The 22,533-nt window shown below is 40.9% G+C and overlaps 1 protein-coding gene across 11 annotated transcripts in view; it reads left to right on the top strand.

The window, feature by feature from the left end:
• The window catches only part of tp63 (tumor protein p63), a 32,622-nt gene that overhangs the window by 4,319 nt on the left and 5,770 nt on the right, over positions 1 to 22,533 (top strand). For 6 of the 11 annotated variants that reach the window (XM_067597775.1, XM_067597779.1, XM_067597777.1 and 3 more), the window contains exons 2-10: positions 630 to 764; positions 876 to 1,005; positions 12,371 to 12,628; positions 19,660 to 19,846; positions 19,950 to 20,065; positions 21,095 to 21,204; positions 21,301 to 21,437; positions 21,642 to 21,724; positions 21,826 to 21,950. In XM_067597775.1, the coding sequence (XP_067453876.1) occupies positions 630 to 764; positions 876 to 1,005; positions 12,371 to 12,628; positions 19,660 to 19,846; positions 19,950 to 20,065; positions 21,095 to 21,204; positions 21,301 to 21,437; positions 21,642 to 21,724; positions 21,826 to 21,950 (1,281 nt within the window). Of the gene's footprint in view, positions 1 to 629; positions 765 to 875; positions 1,006 to 7,426; positions 7,576 to 12,370; positions 12,629 to 19,659; positions 19,847 to 19,949; positions 20,066 to 21,094; positions 21,205 to 21,300; positions 21,438 to 21,641; positions 21,725 to 21,825; positions 21,951 to 22,533 lie in introns of those variants that run through there. The other 5 variants (XM_067597776.1, XM_067597781.1, XM_067597780.1 and 2 more) reach the window with 5 other exon arrangements.

Here is a 22,533-nt window from a genome sequence, read left to right as displayed (position 1 = left end):
GTAAACTCAAAACACTAAGTACGTAAGTTAAATTATTTGCTTCATTAGATATGCTTGTGTTTGTAAGTCAGGTATTAATATCATTCATCACGCTGTGTTGGGGAATTCCACAGCCTTAAATAGTGCCAGCTTCAGATTATGGACCCCCATCTCCTCCACCCACCACCCCCAAGCCCGTCCAGCTGTACACATACCAGAAGTTGCAGCAGTGCTATCATATAGACTGTGGGGGGAATTCCGCCTGTCTCAGACTGCAGCGTGCGCCACTTCAGCAGGAACAATGGCAGCCTGAGCTCTGAAGCAGGTGTAATGTTTCAGGGGAGCAGGTCAAAGTGCCTCTGTCTGAATGGTGCATAATCACCATTATGTGTAGTACAAATATTCAGTATTATGCAGGCTGACTTCTTCACAATGGAAGTGCTCTTCATGAATGGCTGCCAGCAGGACTCCTCCTCCTCCTGCTTTCCTCCACTGGCTGGGTGGCCAAATCTCTCAGCCCTGCACTTCTACATTTATGTTGATGTTTGCTGACATTGCAACTTTTAAAATTACCTCTTTAAATTGCTGGGCTCATTTTAAATATGAGCAGCAAATTGAATATGATGGTGGTTGATTCTGTCTCCTTGCAGACTCAGGGATCCGTCATCCCGTTTGTCCTGGAGAGAAAGCTCATTCCTCACCACCATGTCCCAGAATCAGTCAGCACAGACAAGTGATTTCTTCAGCCAAGATGTATTCAACCAACTGTTTGATATGCTCGACCAGTGAGTGATTACTACACAAAAAGCCAAAACATTGTGCTGATAATGCAAAAGCATATTTTAGTGATAAAAACACAACTCAGCAATTTTTTTGTGTCTCCTCTTGTGTTTCAGATCTGCTATTCATTCAGTCCAGCCCATTGAGCTGAACTTCACAGAGAGTCCAACAGATGGGTCTACAGGAAACACCATCCAGATCAGTATGGACTGCATAACTATGCATGAGCCAGATGAGACGCTTTCTGTAAGTACGTAGGTTTGATGTTCAAGGAAATCACCTTTTACCTTTTTCTTTTTTTTACTAGCAATTCATGCTGCCTCAGCCCCACCATGACCTCAGACAGAAATATGCAAAATTAACAATATTCAAAATGACATTACCTGTTCAATGTGTCATTGGCTATATTACAGGTACACATCACTGTTAACTTACAACTAAAACAATATAGACTGAGCAGTGTTTTGTTTATGGAAATAGATTAAAATAATGATATTTCTGGCTTTTGAAATAGCAGTGAGATTACTTTCATTCTGAGTTGATGGGACTTCCAGTGGTTGTACAATACAGAATGAACTACTTTTTATTTTCATATTAGCAATGGAATTTCCCCAGGACGGTTGTGACAATGTGGAGTGGTGCAGAGTAGCTCAACAGCCAGTGAATAAGGCCAGTTTATCTGTTTTTGTCTGAGATGTTGTCTGTAAGGTGGTGATATTATCTGATTTAGCCTGAGTCGTGCTTGACCTGGGTGGCCCCTCTGAGACTGGTAGCTCTCAGAGTCTGTTGATGGTAGAATGTGCATTTAGACAGTCACATGCCTTAAGATGCGCTTTAAGTAGTAAAATTTGAGTTTCCTGTGTTTCTTTCTTGACTATAATGAGTTGAAGCTCAGATTGTGAGCTTGTTCCTTGTGACAACACAGAACAGACATCAATTCACATTATAGTACAGTCCAGTGAAGTACTGTGAAAAATCTTTACTAATACCTTTCTGGTATTAGCTGTTTATAAAACAGTGCACTGTATGAACTCTCTTGTGTTTGATCTGTAGTGAGGGACATATCTTTGTCAGTTCTGCTACTGAAAGATGATGTGCATGTTCCCCTCCCACTGAAGGAATGCTGTTGTCCAGCCAGGGTGGAAAAAAATAGCAAATAAAAATTTTGTTCAAGGAGCTGAGTAATGTTACCCTGCGCATCCCCCAAGGGGGTCTGTGCTCTCTTGAACTGGTGATTAATGGCCCCACCCCCACCACCCACTTTCCTCTGCACCAAAGAGGGGCGTGGTGCAGTGATTGGCACGCCAGCAACCCAGGCAGCATCCGTGTGGGGCTAAGAGCCCGCTGCCATGGCGTTTTGCCAATCACCAAGCCCTGATCATTATTACCAAGTCAAGTGTCTGTTTTGATGAAAAGCTGTGGTGGGCAACCCCCCCACCCAGCCATGTGGAGGTGTGCCTCTTTCATGAGTCATTAGAATGCAGCTCAGTGTTTAGTGCCCTGGGGGACTTATTTGTATTGTGTAGGGTTTATGTTTAATCTGAAATTCCTTTTTCTTCTGGATTTTTTTTTCTGTAGCTGCAGGGCAACAATTTAACACAGCACCTGCCTCTCTCGCAGAAGTCCCAGCACTCATCTATCAGTACACGTCTTCTCTATGTAAAAGTGAGGGGTGGCAGCAGGGGGGGAGGAGAGAAGCAAACAGAGGGTAGAATAACATGAAGGAATGTAGCAGAAATAGTGGCTGAAGAAACGCTATATCCTACCCCAAACAGCTGATTTTACACCAAGATAAAGCTCTGATCAGCTGTGCATGGAGGACGCAGTGTTGAGCACGGGGACAGAGGTCCTTTTCAGACACAGGATAGAGTTTAAACAACTTTACAGCAGAGTAGCTCAATCGACACAGGGCTTCCCTGAGGTCTAATTACATGTTTGTATTTGGATTCTTACTTTTTTCACCACACCTCTCTCTCTCTTATGTGTGATAGCTTTTGCCCCTTAGTTCAGTGTCTGAGCTGCTAAGCTTTTTTCTCCGCCATTTCCTAAGTGTAACAGAATGTAAAGTTAATCTAACGTAGTTTTTAAATTCAGTAATAAGCAACGTGAAGCTCAACTTTAATCGTAACTCTCAGTAAAATTGATTATTCATTAGAAAATTGTGCTGTATTTAATCCAGGATGTTAGTAAACCTGTGCATTAAGTACACAACCATCTGTCATTTCTTTCATGCTCCACCAGTTTGCCTCCAGCATATTAAGAAGTGTTGTAAGGCGATGTACCAGGGAAAGAGTACCTGCTACGGTCCACTTGAATAACTGTTGAGTCAGTGAATGAGTATGAGACCTGACTGTGGATGTGGGGATGCTAGAGCGAGAGCCCCTATTGCCCTTATCTTTTGTAGTTTTACTCACATCTTCTCAGACAAGATTCTTTGAAAAGGCTTACTTCTACTTTTTTCCACGTTATTATATCATTGATCACCATATATTGAGTCAAACCCTTTGAGAGAGAATAAATCCTCCAGTAATAAACCTTTAAACTTCTTTTGTAAAACACCAGTTATCCATATTGGTTTTTCATAAATACCTGATTTTAATCCAGAGTCTTTAAACATGCAGGAGAATTAAACTAAAGTGGATTCACATGACAATAATATATTGGTTCAGTGGCAAAATAGAATAAGTCTCTCAAAAATGCAGTTGTTGACTTAAATAAATGTTTAACATTTTGTTTTAAAGTGAGCGGGGTCACATTTGAACATTAATATTAGAGATTAGAGAATAGTTTTCTTGGATATCAGATATGATGTGAAAATTAAAACACAATACCCTATAATGGGACAAGCTATGGTTAGAATATTTAGTTTTCTTTATTTTTTCTCAGGGTTTTTGAACAGATAGTTCTAAAAGGTTAAGATGCCCAGGGAATTAAACTTAGATGCTAATTTAGGAATTAAAAGTCCCTTTTGTGCTTCCTGTTTGTGTTTTCTATGCAACAGAGGAGCCATGACGATGAGGCAAATTAGACAATGAAGATTAAAAACTAACAGCTTTGTTTGAGATATAATTTTCACATACAACAACACAGAGTCATCATGGTCTTTGAAATTAACTGTTATGAGACTGTGATGTTTGAATGGATGTTGGAAACAGACACCTAAAAAGACTGGAAACCTGTTTCCAAAGTAGCAGTGATCTGCATTTTTTTTACTCAAGGATGTAAATATAGTAAAACAAAATACAAACAGAGTTAGCTTTAGAGTTAAGAGAATTCAATCTCTCTCTTTTTCTCATCTTATCTCACTCTGATCATTTCTGAGTCATCTGGGCTGTGAGAAACTATTACTGTGGGACTCATTGTGGGCAGAATTTACAGCCCAGAGACCAAAATTAGAACTTGAGTCTTATGACTGAAATGCAGATGAACTTTTTGAGTTCCTAAAATGAGATATTAGATTAGTTACTAAATAATTAAATGGACACTTTATGAAATTAGAATGCTGATTTATAAAAATTATTATTAAACTGGAATTATCCAATCTAGTTAAGTCTGAGTATATCAATGTACTGTATTTTCCAGTTCATCAGTGATTAAATTGACTAAATTGTATCACAGCATAATCCCACAATAATGTGATATTCATATAATCAACTTTTTGGTGTTGCTTGAATATATTTATTGGTTTTCATATTTTTACACAAATAAAGACATAAAAAGTAAAACAAAACAGAAAAATATATATATAATATATAGTTCATTCATTCAGCATACTGTCATACATGACCTACATGTCTTCATCAGTTCATCAATCAGTACAAAGTTGGTAGAGTAACTCTAGATAGCACATGAAACGTCCCCATATTATTTGGAATGTTGTAAGTGGCCGTTTGCAGCGTACGTCAGTCAGTACTTCAATATTTTATGCACTTCAATGGACAAAAACTGAAGCATCAATGGTTACCCAATGGCTAAAAAGCCTCTCAAGCTGCCTGGCCATTGACAAGCTGACTGAATTCATATTCTGCCCTCTGAGGCTACATAGCACAGTAGCAGCAACAAGGGATTAACAAGTAAAAACATAAATTGTACTTTGATTGTAAAGTTGAAATTAAGGTAGAAGTCCAGTGGACTGTTGTGCAGCACTTTGACTTGATACTTGTCCCAATAATAATAATTTAACAAATTCAGTGTGATGATCAGTTATCAGAACAATCCTGTTACTGAGTTGTGACTACACAGTGATTTAGTTAGTGAAAGGGATTGAATTTACACAAGCCATCTACCAAAAACTAGTAAAATTATGGATCATTAGTCTCTCAGTCTGTTCTTTTCTTGCCCCTTTAAAATTATTCCTCCAATTTTTGAAATCAAATTGTCCAGAGGGTAAAATAGTTTCTAAATCAGCTTATTTCTTTTTAACAAGTATATTTTAAGACTTGGTGGCAGTTGATTGTGGGGGTTTTAGGAGTTGCCACCCAAGTGATGCTCTGTCTGTCCGCTGACTGCCTGCGTCTGTCACTGTGGATGGGAGCTTACACTGCTTTCAAGGCAGGTGTCTGTGCAGCCACTGCAGCCTGACTGACACTTGATACTAAACTAATCTAGCTGACTTAAGGAACGGGCTCTTTAAAGTGAAAAACTTTAGTAAAGCCTCTTTTGTCTGAGCCCCTAGGTCTCCAGATTTTTAGCTGCTGCCTGGTTCAGCTCTCTTCTTAGTTTCTCACTGCTGTAGCATTTGAGGTGACACACTTATAAAGATGCGACTGCACTCTCTGACAACATAGTTTAAGATGGTGAAGCAGTGTGTTTCCAGTGAACTGGTTTCTAGGGTCTGTAATCCACAGCCCAAAGCTAATTCTGCAGCAAGTGATTGATTCTCTGTCACAAACGAGAGTCATGATAGGATTGGTTTCCCTATTGGAAATTGATCCCTATATGTAAGAAAAACATGCCAGTAAAACTATCTAAAAAGTTAAAGTTATGTGTTGATTTACAAGCCCACTGCAGTTTATTGCAGCCGGAGTCTCAGTTGCATTAAATAGCCAATCTACTATGTCTGTCCTGCTTGAATACAGCTACCACTTTATATTTTACTACAGCCTCACCCAAACACTGAGTATTCTAACTTCTTTTCAGATGCCAATGTTGTTTTAACATAATTAGAAGTTTGTTTAGCTAAACTAATTATCACCCTCAAAAGGTCTGGCTAGGTCTTCACTGAAGCCCAGGTACAGGCCACTGGATTGGGCTCTTTAAAGTGTTGATTTGCTTTTGTGACATGCTGACCTGTAGGCCCATGGCCCCGGGGCCTGAGCAGGGTGTGGCTGGTGATTGGAGACACTGACTTCAGGTCATAGTTGTGCTTAAGTCCTCAGACAGCTTTCAAATCATTCTGACCACAGGGCAAGAGTTTCAGCCCCCTGGGTGCTGCAGTAATAGAGGTGATTTGCGCCCTACTGACCAGGCCCTTCCCTTGTCATCTAGCAGTGTGTTTACATCTGTGGCATAACTCAGCTCCATATTTCTATTCTAATGTACTTTAAATGATGAATGGAAAGCTAGAGATGCTTTTTTGTTTTGCTTGTTCAGCAAATAGCTCTCTAATGTCCAGAAGACTAAAACAGACCACGCATTTAAAGTTTTGGTTCAAAAATATGTGCTACAAAGTATATCAGTGTAGATCCACTCAGCCTAAATGTAGCTGTTTCAGTTTTCTAGCTGAAATCGATAAAATGTATATATGAAGCCAAAATCAATGTATAAATTCATTCATGGAAGCAATTTTATTGTAACATAACTTTCAAATAAGTAGAGATCCAGCTGAGCTGTTAGTGCTAGCACCATTACAGTATCTGAGACACAACACATGTTTCCAAAACAGATCTACACCAGTCATCTCTGATAGATACAAGCAATCTACAGGAGTCACATTGTTTTACTGGGGGCCTCTGCATTAGGATGGCTTGGGGGATGCAGGGGGGAGCAATTCTTATGCAAACTAGTGACTGTAGGTGTAGCTGATACTCACCTAACCCCAGACCACAGTTCTTACTCTGGAGCTTTCAGCCCTAATGGATTTGTTTTTGTAATTATTTATAATACTACAGTATGTTGTTAATCTTTCTGATTATCACTCAAATTGATGGTAATTTTCAATTTGGGATGTAATTTTGAGATCATCCACCCAGATGGATACATTCACGAATACATGAAGTGTCTTTCGAATGGCTTAAATTAAATTTGTATTAAATGTTTTACAGGTAATGTAAGAGCACTGCAAGTAGGATAAAAATATTCAGAGTTAAAAATGAAATTTATCTTTCTGTACTGACTGTTACTTTACCTGGATTGTCTTATGTTGCACTATCTGGAGAAGTAAATAAAATGCAAAAGAAACAAAATGCAAGCATATTATAAAATCATTTGTAATTATTTATTGAGCATGATATTATTCACTGCTACCAATTAATGCAGTAATTCACTAGCTAACATATAGCAGTGAAGAGGCCTGCAGAGCCTCAAAGGCAGAGTAAGGAGACGATGCTTCTTCTGGAGATGGGTGTGGACTCAGGTATTGGACAGGTTGCTCCTTAGACCCTCCCCTCTCTTCCCGGTATATATGACCTTCCCATAGATTCCTATAGAAGCTTCTGTCTGTCCACTTTGCATCTGTAGTCCACATCACTCCTTTTAGAGTGAGGAAAAGAGATTTGTGGAATCCTGGAGCCAGTGGAGCAAACAGCAGCAGCTCTGCTCAATCTCAGCGCCAACATGTTGTACCTGGAGACGGGGGGCACAACTTCATACAGCGAGGTAAGACCAACGGAGGAAATGGTAATGGGGCATCAAGCATCGCGCCCATTCCTTTGAGATGAATTAAATACCACATAAGAGTAAAAGGCCTCGTGTTTTGGGACTTAAATTTGATGTCAGTATTCTAAATGATCCAAAATCTTGAATTTGTGTGTATTACTTGTTGCCGGATGCTTTTTGTGTAACCAAAGCATTTCATGTGGATCAAGTAAATGAAAATATATGAATAGATTGAAGAGACAAATAGCTTCTTTTAATCAAGTAACAATTAACATAGAAAAAGTTAATGTGGGGAAGATGGTTTTGCTTTTGTTTGACAGTATGTGTGGTTGTGTGTGTGTGTGTGTGTATGTGCACATCTGTGTGCGTGTGGCAGTCCAGTGAGCAGGGGAATGTAAACACCTGGGGGATCTCTTCGAAAATGTTCTTCTTGTGAAATGGCTGCTACCTGGCTTGGCATGGATTTAGTCAGTTGAGATTATTTACTTTGAGTCAAGTTGTTGTTTTTTGGTGTCAGAAAATCTAACTTCCAAAATTTTTGGAGGGTTTTAACTTTCTGCGGTGAGACCTTTCAGCTCTGAGGAGCCTTTTGTGGAAAAGCTCAGCAAAATATAAAGAATGGAAAAGAAAATACAAAAACATATTATTGGTTATTTTAATTCTGACAAACTATTCTGATAGTATGTTTTGCGTTAATTGTTTTAAAATTGTGAGAGTTGGACACTGATGAGAGTTTTCATTTTCTTTTTGTGAACCGAGTGTTTCTCCACAAGATGTCTGACCCTCTCGTTAAATATTCATGTGTTCTTTCAGAAACAAAACAAAAATCGAAAAGTTTTAACGCATCAATCTAAAGTTTACAATTCTTAATGTTAAAAAAAAAAAATCAGGGATCCCATCTCCATTTTTCACTTTGAAAGCCTCATGATTGATGGATCTGTGTTTGCAATGTTGAGGAAGCAACAAGGGAAACATTGAGTCAAATATGAAAAGGAGTTTGTGCTGAAGTTATTTTCAACTTCTTTTCCAAATCACGGAAAATGGTGTTATTCTGGTTTTCAAAATTTTATGGTTTTGCATTATTTCAGTGTCATTTTAATGTTACAATTACCAACAGAAAACTTTACCCTTTTAGGCTCTCAGTATTTGAGAACAGAATTGTTAAAAACAAAAACTAAACAGTTGTTTGTCAGTAAGTCAAATCTATATGAAATATATGCTTCAGTTCAAGGATTATTTAAGATCAGTGTCTGTTCTGTAGCCAGACTCCATTTTTCTTTGTCTTCCATTGCATTAGCAAACTCTTGTTTCATGTTTTGTGTGACATTTTTACCAACCAAATCCTTCATCTAAACATTTTGCAGAGCAAGTGAGCGGTGCTAGATTCTCAGATTGCAGGTTGCAGATAGCAGGTGTGTCAGGTCCCTGTCTTTTAAGTTGTTGAGCAGGGGGTCTTTAAGTGGTGTCCAGCTCAATCCCTCCAGTGTGTGAGGTATCAAGTTCCCCCGTCCCCAGTCTCTTGGGAGCCGATGCAGCCATTAGAATGTGGCTGGCCAGGCGTTGCTGTTTAGTCCAGGATCGTAATTGCTTTAATGGTGTGTTGATGTAGATACAATCACTTGCTCTGCCCACCCCAGCAGGTATGAGGTGTAGATAGACCCCCACCCAGCCCCACCTCAGCCCCCAACCCTGTTGAGCTTTTAATACCTCCCTCCCCTGTGGTCACTCATCACAGTCCCCTAGATGCTGTTATATGTTGGCCCAAGGTACATGGAGCAGGTCGCCAGAGAGCTTGGAATGGGAGCTATTCCCCCCTCAGGCCAGGTCTGCTCTGGTTCCTGTCTTGATCGTTCTGGCTTTATCAGTGCTTACACTTTGTGGCCACCTAACAGTAGCAGCAACAGGGAACATGATGTATTCTGTGTTAAGATATAAAAATGTGGAATTTTATCCGTTTGTAATTTAAATTTACTGTGTGTGGTGTTTATGGTGTTCTGTGAGAAAATGTTATCTCAACAGAGGGACAGTATTTTTCTGGCAGATGTGCTGCTTGTGTTCACAGAGATCACAGAGACTCTGCTGCCATGTGATACTGTAGCTAATGATACTCAAACTAAAATATATACAAGAGACTCTAATCATAACTTCTGAACTGACAGAGTCATCTCTGAATTTCATGTTACACATGATATACATGATAGTTTTCAAAGCACTGATTTCGCCATTTGCCTAGCAATAACTATAACACAGGGAGGAATTTCTCAGTGTCAGTATGCCATACCAAATGCCACTGTGGTGACATTAGCAATAACTTTTAAATTACTGTCATGTGTATTTCAAATATTTTTGATATGTGCTCTGGATAATTTGGATTCCAACATTGTAATCAACAGGCCATCACTCTGAAGGTCAACAGTCTCCTTTTCCTGTTGGCCTGAAATGCTTACCCCAGCATTTATCTCAGACAAAGAAATGAGCTTGAAGGCCTCAAACAGACAGCACAACCTTTCAAAAACTTTATTAAAGGCTGTTGAGGATGTCAAGGCTGCTGATTTACTGTGCCTCTGCTTAGCAGCCTGGCATCCCAAAGGCCTAAACACAGCGTTGGCTATAAACAGAAGGAATTTTTAAGAGCAGCTAAAGTGGTTATTAAATGGTTGCTGTATTATAGTGGAATAAGATCTGATTAAAGGAAACGAAGAGAAGACCTGAAACTCCCTTACACAACCTTTTTAAAAGCTGATATCCCACTTCCAGTCAATTAAACATTAAAACACGATGAACTGTAGGTGAGACTCTACTGCTGGGCCTCAGTATCTGCTCAATTATGGCTTTATCCTCATTCCTCATCTTTGATCTTTATATTCATTTAGACCATGAGAAGCATTATCCGAGGCCCTGTATTTAATGTTAAGTATTCTATGTCAGGCTTTCTATCTGATGTCCCTGCTTTTATCTATGTTTGGTCTCTGGCCAGCATCAACCTTTTCTTTAGAATAATATTTGACATTGATAATTGGTGCCTGTCACATCCACCTTTGCAGCTGCCGGCATCAGGTAGTGGGAGGCTGTGTCATCTTTGAACGGCTGAGCGCCTCAGTGCAACTGCAGTGAATTGCGCCACAGTTCAAAAGAATCACTCTGATATCACCTATTCCTCAAATACGGGAAAACACTGTCCAAACAGGAAATTGTGTCATCCTGTTAGTTCCCACACAAACCGTTGGATCTTTTTCTCTTTACTTCCACGTAAAATAAGTAAAGTTAATTCGTTTTTTTGCATTCTGTTATTTTTAGTCACACCAAGTCGGACTTTACCCATTTTTTCTCCTCTTAGATCAGATTCACAGGGTCACTCTTCAGCCCATTGAGTTTAAACCTTTATAACACGTACGTAATTACCCCATTGTGAGGGAGCGTGTGTTTGGGAAAGCCTCTCTCTGCTAAAGGCTGGAGGGTCTCCACCAGAGTAGAGTTTTCTTTCTGTGTGTGTGTGTGTTCCATTCACAAAACACTTGTCTCTTAACACCTGTATGCCCAGCATAATTGTTCTCCAGACAAGCTCTTATAAGCCCTGGTGTCATTGTTTCCAGGGGGTTAAGCAGCCTTGTGCTGCACACACAGTGACCCTCACCTAAAACAAGCTACCCTGTGGCGCTGTTGCACAAGTATGCTGAGGTTGACTCAAATGACCTCTCTCAGGTGTCTGTCTAACTGTGTGAGTCAGTGTATGAACGTAATAAAGCAGCAATTTTGCTTGATAAGTCACTACCTTGATGAATAGTTATATAACTTACCTCGTCTATGTTTTGTTGGTCATCTGGCACACCACTAACACCTGGCAGTGCAATGGGTGTGAGCTGGACAGCTGTGGTCAGCCGGGCTTGAAATAAACAAGAGGCCCTGGAGAGATTAATGGCTGTCCAAAGAGTGAGAGCGATGGCACCTCGTCCAGGAATGTGCCATTTATAAATGGAATGGAATGGAGTGAATGGCAAGCAGAGCAAGTAGGAAGGGGCTGGCTACGACCCAAGAGTATTCTCCATCCTGTCTAAAGACAGACATTTTAATTCCATTCCTCCTGTCTGAATTGTTGGCTGTGGAGAAGGGAATCAGGAGGATATGTTTTTAGCAGGACATTGATCCAAAACGAGCAAGGCTGTGGTGACAGTTAGAGTGATTAAATGTAAAATCAGATTTTGTTTTTCTGTCATATAGACATTTCTGAGGCCAATGAGTGTTAACATGTTGGTTCAGGAAGGAGATTTACCATAAACACAAGACCAGGAAAGATGGTTTAAGTTACTCTACTTGGACATGGACCTTTTTCCCCACTCCACTTCCTGTAACATGCTTTCTTCAACTGTTGTGAGCCTGCACCGCCATCAAATGACATTTGAAATGCAAAATGCAATACTTTCTTGTGTTCTTCACTTTATCTTAAAAACAATGCAAAGTTCATGGTGGCAATTTTGAACTAAAACCCTTCAACATGCGTCTTTCTTTTTGAGGACGTCAGTTTCACTTTACCTGAAACATAATACCTGTATCTTGGTGTAATTTGAAACTGTAAGTCGTTGGATCAGTCAGTGCATTTATTCACTTCAGTTCACTTTTTTTCCCATGTAATAAACATGTTTTTTATTTTATGTATTTCTTTTCAGGTGTCAGACCAATCCTTTGTCTTTAAATATGCAAGTTTAACAATAAAACACTTTGACATTCTCCTATAATGACTGAAGACATTCCTCTGTTGTTACTCCCCTCTCCCCCATCCCCTCCATTTTGTCTCCAGTCACAGTACACAAACCTGGGACTCCTGAACAGCATGGATCAGAACATTCAAAACGGTGGCTCAACCTCTACCAGCCCCTACAACAATGACCATGCACAGAACAACGTGACAGCCCCATCACCCTACGCCCAGCCCAGCTCCACCTTTGATGCCCTTTCCCCCTCACCGGCCATCCCATCCAACACAGATTATGCTGGGCCCCACACCTTTGATGTGTCCTTCCAGCAGTCCAGTACAGCAAAGTCTGCCACTTGGACGGTAAGACATTTATTTATAAAGTTTGTGCAGTATGATTGAAGAGTTTGTATTTGTAGAAATTCCATCTTTGGGTCGAGCAATAAAAATGTTTGAACTACATGATGTAGCCTATTCAAAAATACGTTAATTGTGCAGTTCAGTTGTGGCACCTTGGGTTCCTCATTTGACAAGTTAACGTTACTGTAAGGCAGTTGCAGTAAAGCCTTACCTTTATCCATTATCCAAACAGCCTCATCCCGTACTGAAGAGAACAACAATAGTTTACTGATAGGGCAGTAGGGCATGCAGTGGGTCAGACGGACAGTGCATTATAGGAATGCCCCCTGCTGGAGTTCAAGGCACATCCCGTTGTGCTTCACTGAGAATTTTTAACTCCAACAGATCAATTTTTTTTTTTTTTCACATGTTCGAATAGTAGTTTTGAATAAAAGGTGGCAGCCCAAGTACTGAAGAGTAAAAAGTTAAGACCTTGTTGATTTAACCAAGATAAAACAACATCTACATGACATAAACTACATAAGTTGTCTCACAATATAGTGTGAGAGGACATTCAAAAGTAAGTGCTTATGCAGTTATGTGTTCTTTACTCTGTCACTTAAACTCACTTTGCACTTGATGATAAATTAAGTGTCTGACATACGAAATATGTGCCAATATTCTTTGTCATATGCCTAAATTCCAGTTTTCATATGTGTTCTGAGCATATGCTCCTCATCATACGTATGGTTCCACAGTGACATATTAATGTGCTAGCTGTCATCATAACAGGTCATCATATGAGTAGAGGTTGAGGAGATACTTCTAACCATAAACTCTTATCTGACAATCTATGCTCTTGGCAGACTCAGGTGCACATTATCTAAAAGTCATTTCTCAACTACATCTGGCAAGGAAGAATGTCACTTGAGATGTATAGCTGCAAATCATGACTAAACCTCAGGCATTTCTTGCAAATGAAAGAAGAAAAACTGAAGGGTATGATCTTACTGCAAAGCCTGTCACTGTGAGAGACATTCACATTTAACTTACTAATCTTTTAATTATAATCCTAGATATATGAATAATGATGGATGTTAAAAGCAACTAGAAACAACTGAGTAAACTTCAGTCTACTCACAAATTGGGCAAAGTTCATGGGTACTTTGTTAATGACAGAGGTAAACATGCTTAACAGTTGGTCCAGGTGTGGTGATGCCTTGTGCAGCTAGATGTCACCATGTGATGCTCAGTAAACCTACACAACCAGCTCCTCCTGCTCTGTCATTATGTATGACAGAGCTGAGGGACAGCTGTTGCATCAGAGCCCCACCTGCATGGTTGTTTATGTGTCTAATCTGCTCTGTGCAGACACTGTAACAGCCCCACAAGTTCAGTGTATTAATGCACCCTAGCGGACACCATAGGTGACAGAGATTTTCCCGCCAGACAGAGTTTTGTCCGTGTGCGTATGAGTTTAGAATATGAGTTTTTTTAAAATAATGTTTTAGACAGTTCTGACAATGCAGATTGACATTAAAGATGGGGAGAGAGATGGACATCTGTGATTACATAATGGACCTGCCTCACAATAAATAATTTGCAAATGGCAACATTGGAAATGGTCATTGAAAAGATTTATCATTAGTGTGGGATTGATGATTCATAGTCCACCAGAGTCATCCATGTGAAAAAATGGCTGAAGGACCGTTGAAAAACCTGCTGAGCTTCATGCACACATTTAATGCACTGTGCCTTCCAAATAAACCTGCTGAACTCAGGGAGTGCTGGGCAATCTCACCTTATTCCTTGGCCACGCCAAGTGTGGGATTGTGACATTTACCTAATTCCCACACCGCCTCACTCATCCCTCTCATTTTCACAGTCCAAAAACAAAAGTGTTTGTCTGATGTGCAACTGTGAGGAGGTTAACAGTGTGGTTTGTGAGAGGCACGCCCCAGGGCCTGAGCTGCACTGGTTTAGGACACATCCCCATCATAGACACACATAGTGCAACAGACTGTGTGTCCCACAGTCATAACACATGATGCAAGACTGGTTTGATTGGTCTGGCTTATCGTGGAGAAATGATCAGTTTACTGAGTAAAGGCTACATCTTCCCCTGAGGCCTAAACTTAATATTTACTGATTTATGATGTTCAAAATTTAATCCCATATCTGAAAATAAACCAAGTAGAAGAGATTTGACTTACTTTACATTTTTCTACATAAAGTCAAGTGATACCGGTGTGATCAAACAGAATTCATATTTTGTTGTTCCAGTAGTAAACTTCAGTGCATCATCCACAAATAACGATTGCTGCAAAATGCAGTCATTTAATCCTACCAAAGAATTTTTGTCAGAATTTTACATCACTGAACATTATTTTGTTGTGCTGATGATTTTCCAAACTGGCTCACAGAGAGTCATTTTCAACCTAAAGAGTTGTGATTATAGTGTTGGTTCCCATCTCAAAGGAGGCTCCCTCACCTGATCTCAGGAGATCTTTCGCAAAGCTCCCATAATCTCAACCCAATAGCTCGACTGCTGGACTGATGGACTGATGGCAAAGTGCCATAGAAGATGTCACCACCACAGCTTTGCTCTGTGCATAGATCTGCTAATGCCCCCTTTTGAAGGCCTGTGGGATCTTCCACAGGACTTAGTGGACTGTGTACTGTGCTTTTTTGATGACTGTTCTTAGGGAGACACACCTAATCCCTAACCCACACCTTAACCTCTTCCTGTCTAGGATGACTGTGACACACACACATAGGTGCAACACGTCAACAATTTCCCAGAACTGCTCCCACACGGTTTTCTTGTTGGCACTCCTGCAGTCTCCATGGTATCCCCCCCTTTGTCTTTTAGTTTGAGAAAAGCACTTAGCTGGGTCAAATGAATACACGGGTTAGAGATGTTTTATCTTCTTTGCCTTACTAAATTAATGGAGTGTCGCAAATGAGGCAGTCATTGTTGGCTACCGATGCAACTATTGTCAGGCGAAAGATTGGATGTGTTTGCTATGTGTATTAACTGCCACCACATATAGTAGCCAAAGCAGAGGAATGTCATGGTTTGGGCTATCACAGGGGTGCTGTAGAGCTAGAAGGATTACAGTAATGGATTGAGGGCCTGCAGATAATACTTGTGTAAATACTGTGTGCCTCTTTCCTGAACCCTGTGCTCTTGGAGTGGGCTCTGTCTTTTTGAGAGAGTTAAGCTTGATGGTTGCATCTCACATTGCGCCGGAGGAGGAGGAGAGCCTTTGAATGCTCAAAGAGAAGAGTGTTCTAGCGAAAGGCAGCAAGACACAGCTTGCCCCTGGAACATCTGCGGGCCCGTCCCACGCCTCACGAGATGGGGCTGAGACTTGTTTGTGTCAAGAAGCTTGTCACGACTCGCCCATCACTGGCAGACAAGCCCTAAAAGCTACAGATGGGGAAAAGTGGAGGTTTTTTGCTTTTCGAATTTTTAAAAAGGCAGAGTTGAAAAGGTTTTTATGATATGGGCTATGGGATTTCGCCATAATTGTTGTGGAAAAGTTCATTCCCTTACAGTTTTGTTTACAAGATTCTTTTTAGCCCCTACAGATAACCTGATACAGATACCTGCAGTAATGATTTACAACAACAGAACACAGGATCAGGCTGTATTGTAGTTTTAGAAATACAAAAGAAAGATATTAGTCTGGCACCAAGAGACTATGAGCATTTCTTGGATCAGAAAAATCCTTACTGAGTTTGTGGGAGCTCTCAACTCAGAAGTCATTGTTGTGTGATTATTGAGATTAAGAATAACACAAACATGTTTACAGCTTTGATACTTCCTTGAAGTTCTGAAATGAATGGAGGGAGACTCTCATTTGCATATTGAGTTGCAGACAGATACATTTAGAATAACTGTCCCAATGCAAACCTGTACATTCATTAAACATTATGGCTTTCAGAAATATTTTGGTGTTGTTGGTGTTTCCTGTTGGTTTTATTTTCAGTTTGGAATGAACTCGGTTCTAGTTTTAGTCATTTAGAGCACCGGTGAAGACAAACGTTCAGTTGGCTCGTTCCAAGAGTGACAGATGCATATTTGACTCTTTCAGCGCTGGCTACATAGACATGATGCCACATGAGTGTACAGGTTTGCCTTGGGACAGGTGTCATCACTGAGATTGGGTGGTCAGGACTGGTGTTGATGACTTCAGCATAACATTCATCTTATTAGACAAGTATAGAAAAATCATCTTAAACTCCAAATTTTTACCTCGTATTCATTTTCTTCCAAGAAGCAGGTGTTTCGTTTCTGTTGCTGAGAAAGGAGGTGAGGAAAAAAACTCCTTTGCGTTATTGTTGAATTAAACAGGTTTGGGAGAAGCTTTAGGCATGACATGACATGTCAGGTATGAAGAAGACAAGACCAGAGGCGCCAAACAGTGCTTGTTTAAGGCCTGATGTTTGTCAGGACTTGACTTCTGCATGTGCCCGCAGCGCCTGTCAGGGAGAAAAGAACGCTACAGCTGTGGGCCTGCCTCAACCTGTGCAGCAAGGGAAGTGTGTATTTATGTGTTCAAGTTGCATGTCTTAGAAAGTAATTGCACACATGCAGCACTGTACAAGCATCAGAACAAATTGTATGTAGCATGCAGGGAGATTATTATATGAACATATTTCATTGAAAGGTCAATGAGTGTTATTTTTGAACCAGAACAGTCAAACAGCAGCAGTTGGAGTAGATTATGTGCATAAAGGTCATTCATTATTTTTTTTTCTGCCTCACTGCCACATGTCTCATTTGAACAATGTGTCACGTGTGTTTCTTGCAAACACTTTTCTTTCAAATGATTGTGATTAAGCAGCTCTGTATTGTGTGCTGTGTGTTCGTTGGCTGTGTAATTCACATTGTGACCAATGAAAGGCTCATAATTACATGTTAACACCTGAGTACCGCACCCTGTGTGAGCCACTGAATCCCATCAGTCAACTGGCTGTCCTCCACCCTGAACAGTGTTAGCTTTAGCCAGGCGCTGCTTTCAGCAATCAGCAGCAGCTCCTGCTCTCGCTGCTGAGCAAACACAGCACCAGCAGCACATAGTTGTGTGCTCAAAGTTTGTAGCTTGAGGGCTGGGCTGGTTCTCTGGTGTGTGTGTGTGTGTGTGTGTTGGTTTGAGACAGTAGGATATGATTTAAACAAACTTTGGTTTTCTGCCTCTAACATCTTTGATTAGATCTTAGCGTTCTGTGTTGTGCTGTTTTTGCCTTCAGCTACGCAAAACCAGCACCCTGTAATTATTCAAAACACTATACACTGACCCTTTACGCAGCGCTCCTGTCTTTCTCTTTGCCTCATAATCTTCTGCTCTCTCTTTCTCTTTTGCTCTTTCCCCCGTCTCTGCTTGGCTTCTCCACCCCATTTAGCTGATTGACAGAGGCGTACGGGGAGTATCAGGTTAGGAGCGAGGGGACAGCTACAACCATTCATCTTAGTTTTTCTTTAAAAGAAGACCTTTTGGAAAGCTGCTTTGATTTTAAGCAGGAATCAGTTCAGTCATTGTGTTGACATCCCGCAGAGCTTGAACTGTGCTTATCAGTCACTTTATCATGTGAACTAGATGTATTTATACACAAACAACAAATCAGAACACGCGGTACACGATAATGCTCTGGTTTTATTTTCATTACATTACTATTTGACTTCATATTTAATATTATTTTAACTTTCTGCATATTAGTAGCACTCTGCAGTGTTGTGTCAGTTCATCCTGTGCTTATACAGTTTATAATGAGGTCACTTGAGGGAAGGAGCATAGCTGAGAATTTGGGTTATTATTAACCCGCCTTTATTAGCGGATCCCATCTCTCAGTGAAATGCACAGCAGTAACGTGTGTAGGTTGTGAGCTGGAATATGGGAAAGAGAGATGCGGAGGTACTGTTTTGGGTTTGTCATGATGAAAGGAAAGGTTGTGCCTGGGGAACAGAGGAGAAGATGTCCGTGCCAAGCTTGTGTAATATTTAAAGTCAGCACAGACAGGTACTGGGATGAGCTCCTTTCTTTGGAACCAAACTTAATAGAGGTGGAATTTTATGTTGCACTGTTCTCGAACACAGCCCCAAGCGGTTTTCACAATGTTCACTTTTCTTCACTCAGAAATGAACCTGACAGGAAAATTTTCCCTCCACCCTCCACCCTCCACTCCCACCCAATGTCTTCTGCACATAGAGGATTTAAAGCTCTGCTTACACAGCAGTGATTTGAATGGTTTGTTTACACAGGCGGGTTATGCCTATTAGTAACAATTCAGTCTTTCTGATGGCTTACTGGTTATCAATTCTAACGGTGCCAGCGATCAAGGTACATCCATTATTCATGACTCTTGGCTTACAAACTTGAATGTGAGCCAGTGTGTGTGAGCAACCATCACATTCTGGCGCCAGTCATAGATGGATCTTCAATGACTCCTGTGATTAGTCCTTCATTCCTGTGCATGGAGCTGAAACTGCATCATTTTCATCCAACCCCACAAGGAAAACTGCACTCAACCTTATGTAGCGCGAGCTTGCCAGTCGCTTCAGAAGCCCTGTTCTGTATGATGAGCGGCCATCAGATGCTTTAGCACAGTGCTCCTCACTTGAAGATGAAAGCCAGGCCCAGTTTAATTGCTGCTGGAGGGGTCCATTTTATGGCGCTCCTCGGAAGTCCCAGAGGCTCTCTGTGAGACATCTTAAAGGTTGCCCAATACACAGTCTTAGCAGCAACCCCTGTGTGTGTGTGCATGTGTGTGTGTTTATTTAAGGAGGTCGTAATCACAGTCTTGTCTTTAACCCTTTTTGCTTCAGGGGAAACCAGAAGTGCACAGTCTAGTCCAGGCAACAGGTGTTACGCAGATTGATCTGTCCTTTTCAAATATGCACAGACATTGTTTTGAAACGTCAAACCAGTTGATGAACAACATTTACCTGCAAATATTGTTGCCTTTATCATTTTGTCTTCACAGAAATTATTCTTTCATAACATGTTTTATAATAATCATTTGTCTTTTCTCTTTTTTCTACTTTCCAGTACTCAACAGAGCTAAAGAAGTTGTACTGCCAAATTGCCAAGACATGTCCAATTCAGATCAAAGTGCTGACCACCCCACCACAAGGTGCTGTCATCAGGGCCATGCCTGTTTACAAGAAAGCTGAACATGTGACCGAGGTGGTGAAACGCTGCCCAAACCATGAGCTGAGCCGCGAGTTCAATGACGGTCAGTACTTTGATTCATTAAAAAAGAAATTCTCGCTCGTGTTTCACTTCAGTAATCATCGATTGCTGTCGACACTTAATAACACGACTCATATTGCTTCCAGGTCAGATAGCTCCTCCGAGCCATCTGATCCGTGTGGAGGGAAACAGCCACGCCCAGTATGTGGAGGACTCCATCACTGGGAGACAGAGTGTATTGGTTCCCTATGAACCTCCCCAGGTGAGCTGTCTATCATGCTGCGGCGAGGCCAGCTTAATGCTCTGTCAGCGACACCTCACCACCCCCACCTGACTCTGACAGATAGAGCGGTGACAGAGCCTGGCCCCTCAGTCCTGACACACAGCAACTGCTGGCCCCAAAAGCCCCTCAGCGTAATCATGACTGAAAACCTCACAAGAAAATAGTTCTGCTATTTTTAAACCATGTGGGTTTTATAGGCCACATGGCAAGTTATGATTTATAATGAAATCATGAGATTTTATTAAAAAAAATTGGGTTACTTGTGGTTACAAAAATGTTTCATTTTAGGCAATAACCTTTAAAATTAACAAGATTCCTTCTAATTCTTTGTATTTTAAGAGTGTAAAATATTAAATTGTGGTCCGTTGTGCGGTTTAACTTTAATTGACTGTCCACTCTAAAACATTCCTTTATGTCTTTTTGTGAATTGTATCAACAAAATGAAGGAATTTAAGAGCCTTTAGCTGAAATCATAATGGATATTTAGAGATATATGATGAAGTTAAAGAGCAAACAGATCAAAGAAAAACAGTCACTATGTGCTAAGTGTGGTGTAGATGTAGCTCAACACTGTACAAAGTAACTGGACACCTGTCAGTTTTTTGCAGTAACTTAAACATTTAACTGAGAATCCTGCATTCTGTAATCAGCAGCAGTGTGGAGAAGTGAAAGAAAAGATATGAACTCATGCTGGTGTGTCCAAAACAACTAAATTCAAAGTCTGACTTTAGATAAAACTTAAACTAAAGTAAACAAGGAAGAGCTCTTTCTCTCTAGACCCTGGTCTCTCACTGCGACAAATCCTCCAAAAAAACATCACTAACAAACATCAAATATGGCCGCCTTCTTAGAAAAATTATCGAAGATTAGAGAGCAGCTGCTTGTAAACACAGGTTTTATAGTAACCAGGTTATATTTGTGCATGTAAACACATTTTCTAATCAGGGCCTCTTGTTTCTTCTGTGCATCCAGTGATGTCACTCACTCAGTGTCGTTCTCCTCTCTCAGGTCGGGACAGAATTTACCACAATTTTGTACAACTTCATGTGCAACTCGAGCTGTGTGGGTGGAATGAACAGACGCCCAATCCTCATCATTGTCACTCTGGAAACCAGAGAGTAAGACACATCATCCTCATCATCCTCAGTGGTTGCCTCCATGTTAGCGGTGGATTGTTTCTGATCCGGTTGCTGTGTGTCCCTGTCTTCTCGCAGTGGTCAGGTATTAGGCCGCCGGTGCTTCGAGGCCAGGATCTGTGCCTGCCCGGGCCGAGACCGGAAGGCAGATGAGGACAGCATCCGCAAGCAGCACGTAACAGACGCCACAAAGAGCAGTGAGGGTACGAAACGCCGTAAGTAGTGCTGGGGCTGGTGACGGGCTGTCGAGCTTTGGTCTTACCTGACATGCTTCCAGTGTCAAGGACCCTCAACGCTAACACTCAGTGGATGCTGCCAACCTCTTTCCCTCGCTTGTTTCCCATACTGCTCTGGCTTAGGCTAACTGTTGCTAACTGCACATGGCCAGTGGTACTCACACTGTACTCTCCTCTTTTCAGCCTTCCGCCAGGTTTCCCACGGCATACAGATGTCCACCATCAAGAAGAGAAGATCTACAGATGAGGAGGTTTTTTGTTTGCCTGTAAGTATTACTTCTTTGTTTCAGGGAAAAGTTTTAAAACATCATTCTGAGTGTGTCTCAGCTGCTTATTGACCATTGTCTTTCTTTTTTTTTTCTTATAGATCAAAGGCCGTGAAATTTATGAGATTTTGGTAAAAATCAAAGAGTCTCTGGAACTCATGCAGTTTCTGCCCCAACATACAATTGAGTCGTACAGGCAGCAGCAGCAGAATCTCCTCCAGAAACAGTGAGTACCAGTATAGATTCCTAATAAAGTAAAGCTCATTTGTTCTCAGGCACATTAGGAAAGACAGGCCTACATTACTTGCAAGGTTCACCCTCCAAATCGTTGTTTTGACAGTACTCTCCTTATCTAATTCTTACTAAATTTCTTGTTTGCTTGCCAGGAAAATTTCCTGTAAACTTTTTTTTTGGATGAAATAGTTTTTGTTTTGAATAGAGTGCAGTGATTCAACATGGTTGACTGATAAAGGCTATGCATGTGATTTTTTGATTCCATTTACTCCTGCCACTGGCGCATCACAGCTATCACGTAAAAGCTGATAATAATTGCTCTAAAATGGGTGTTACGCAGTGTTCAGCAGCCGAGAATTTACCTAGAATTTGCTCAAGGCTTGCAACTTGGAGGGTGAGCCTTGCAACAAGTAGAGCTGTTTTCTTTCCTCACTGTCTCTCATGGGACACAAGCCAAAGCTGGTGAATCGTGACAAATGTACCTGGCTATGCTTTGTTAAGGAGAAGCTTCCAAAGATTCATGGTAACGCCTTTGGGTGCTTTGCCAGGTTTGCACAACAGCACTCAACAAAATC

The sequence above is a fragment of the Thunnus thynnus genome, chromosome 8 (genome assembly GCF_963924715.1).
Source record: "Thunnus thynnus chromosome 8, fThuThy2.1, whole genome shotgun sequence".
Classification (NCBI taxonomy): domain Eukaryota; kingdom Metazoa; phylum Chordata; class Actinopteri; order Scombriformes; family Scombridae; genus Thunnus; species Thunnus thynnus.
This window is presented reverse-complemented; position numbering and strand designations above follow the sequence as displayed.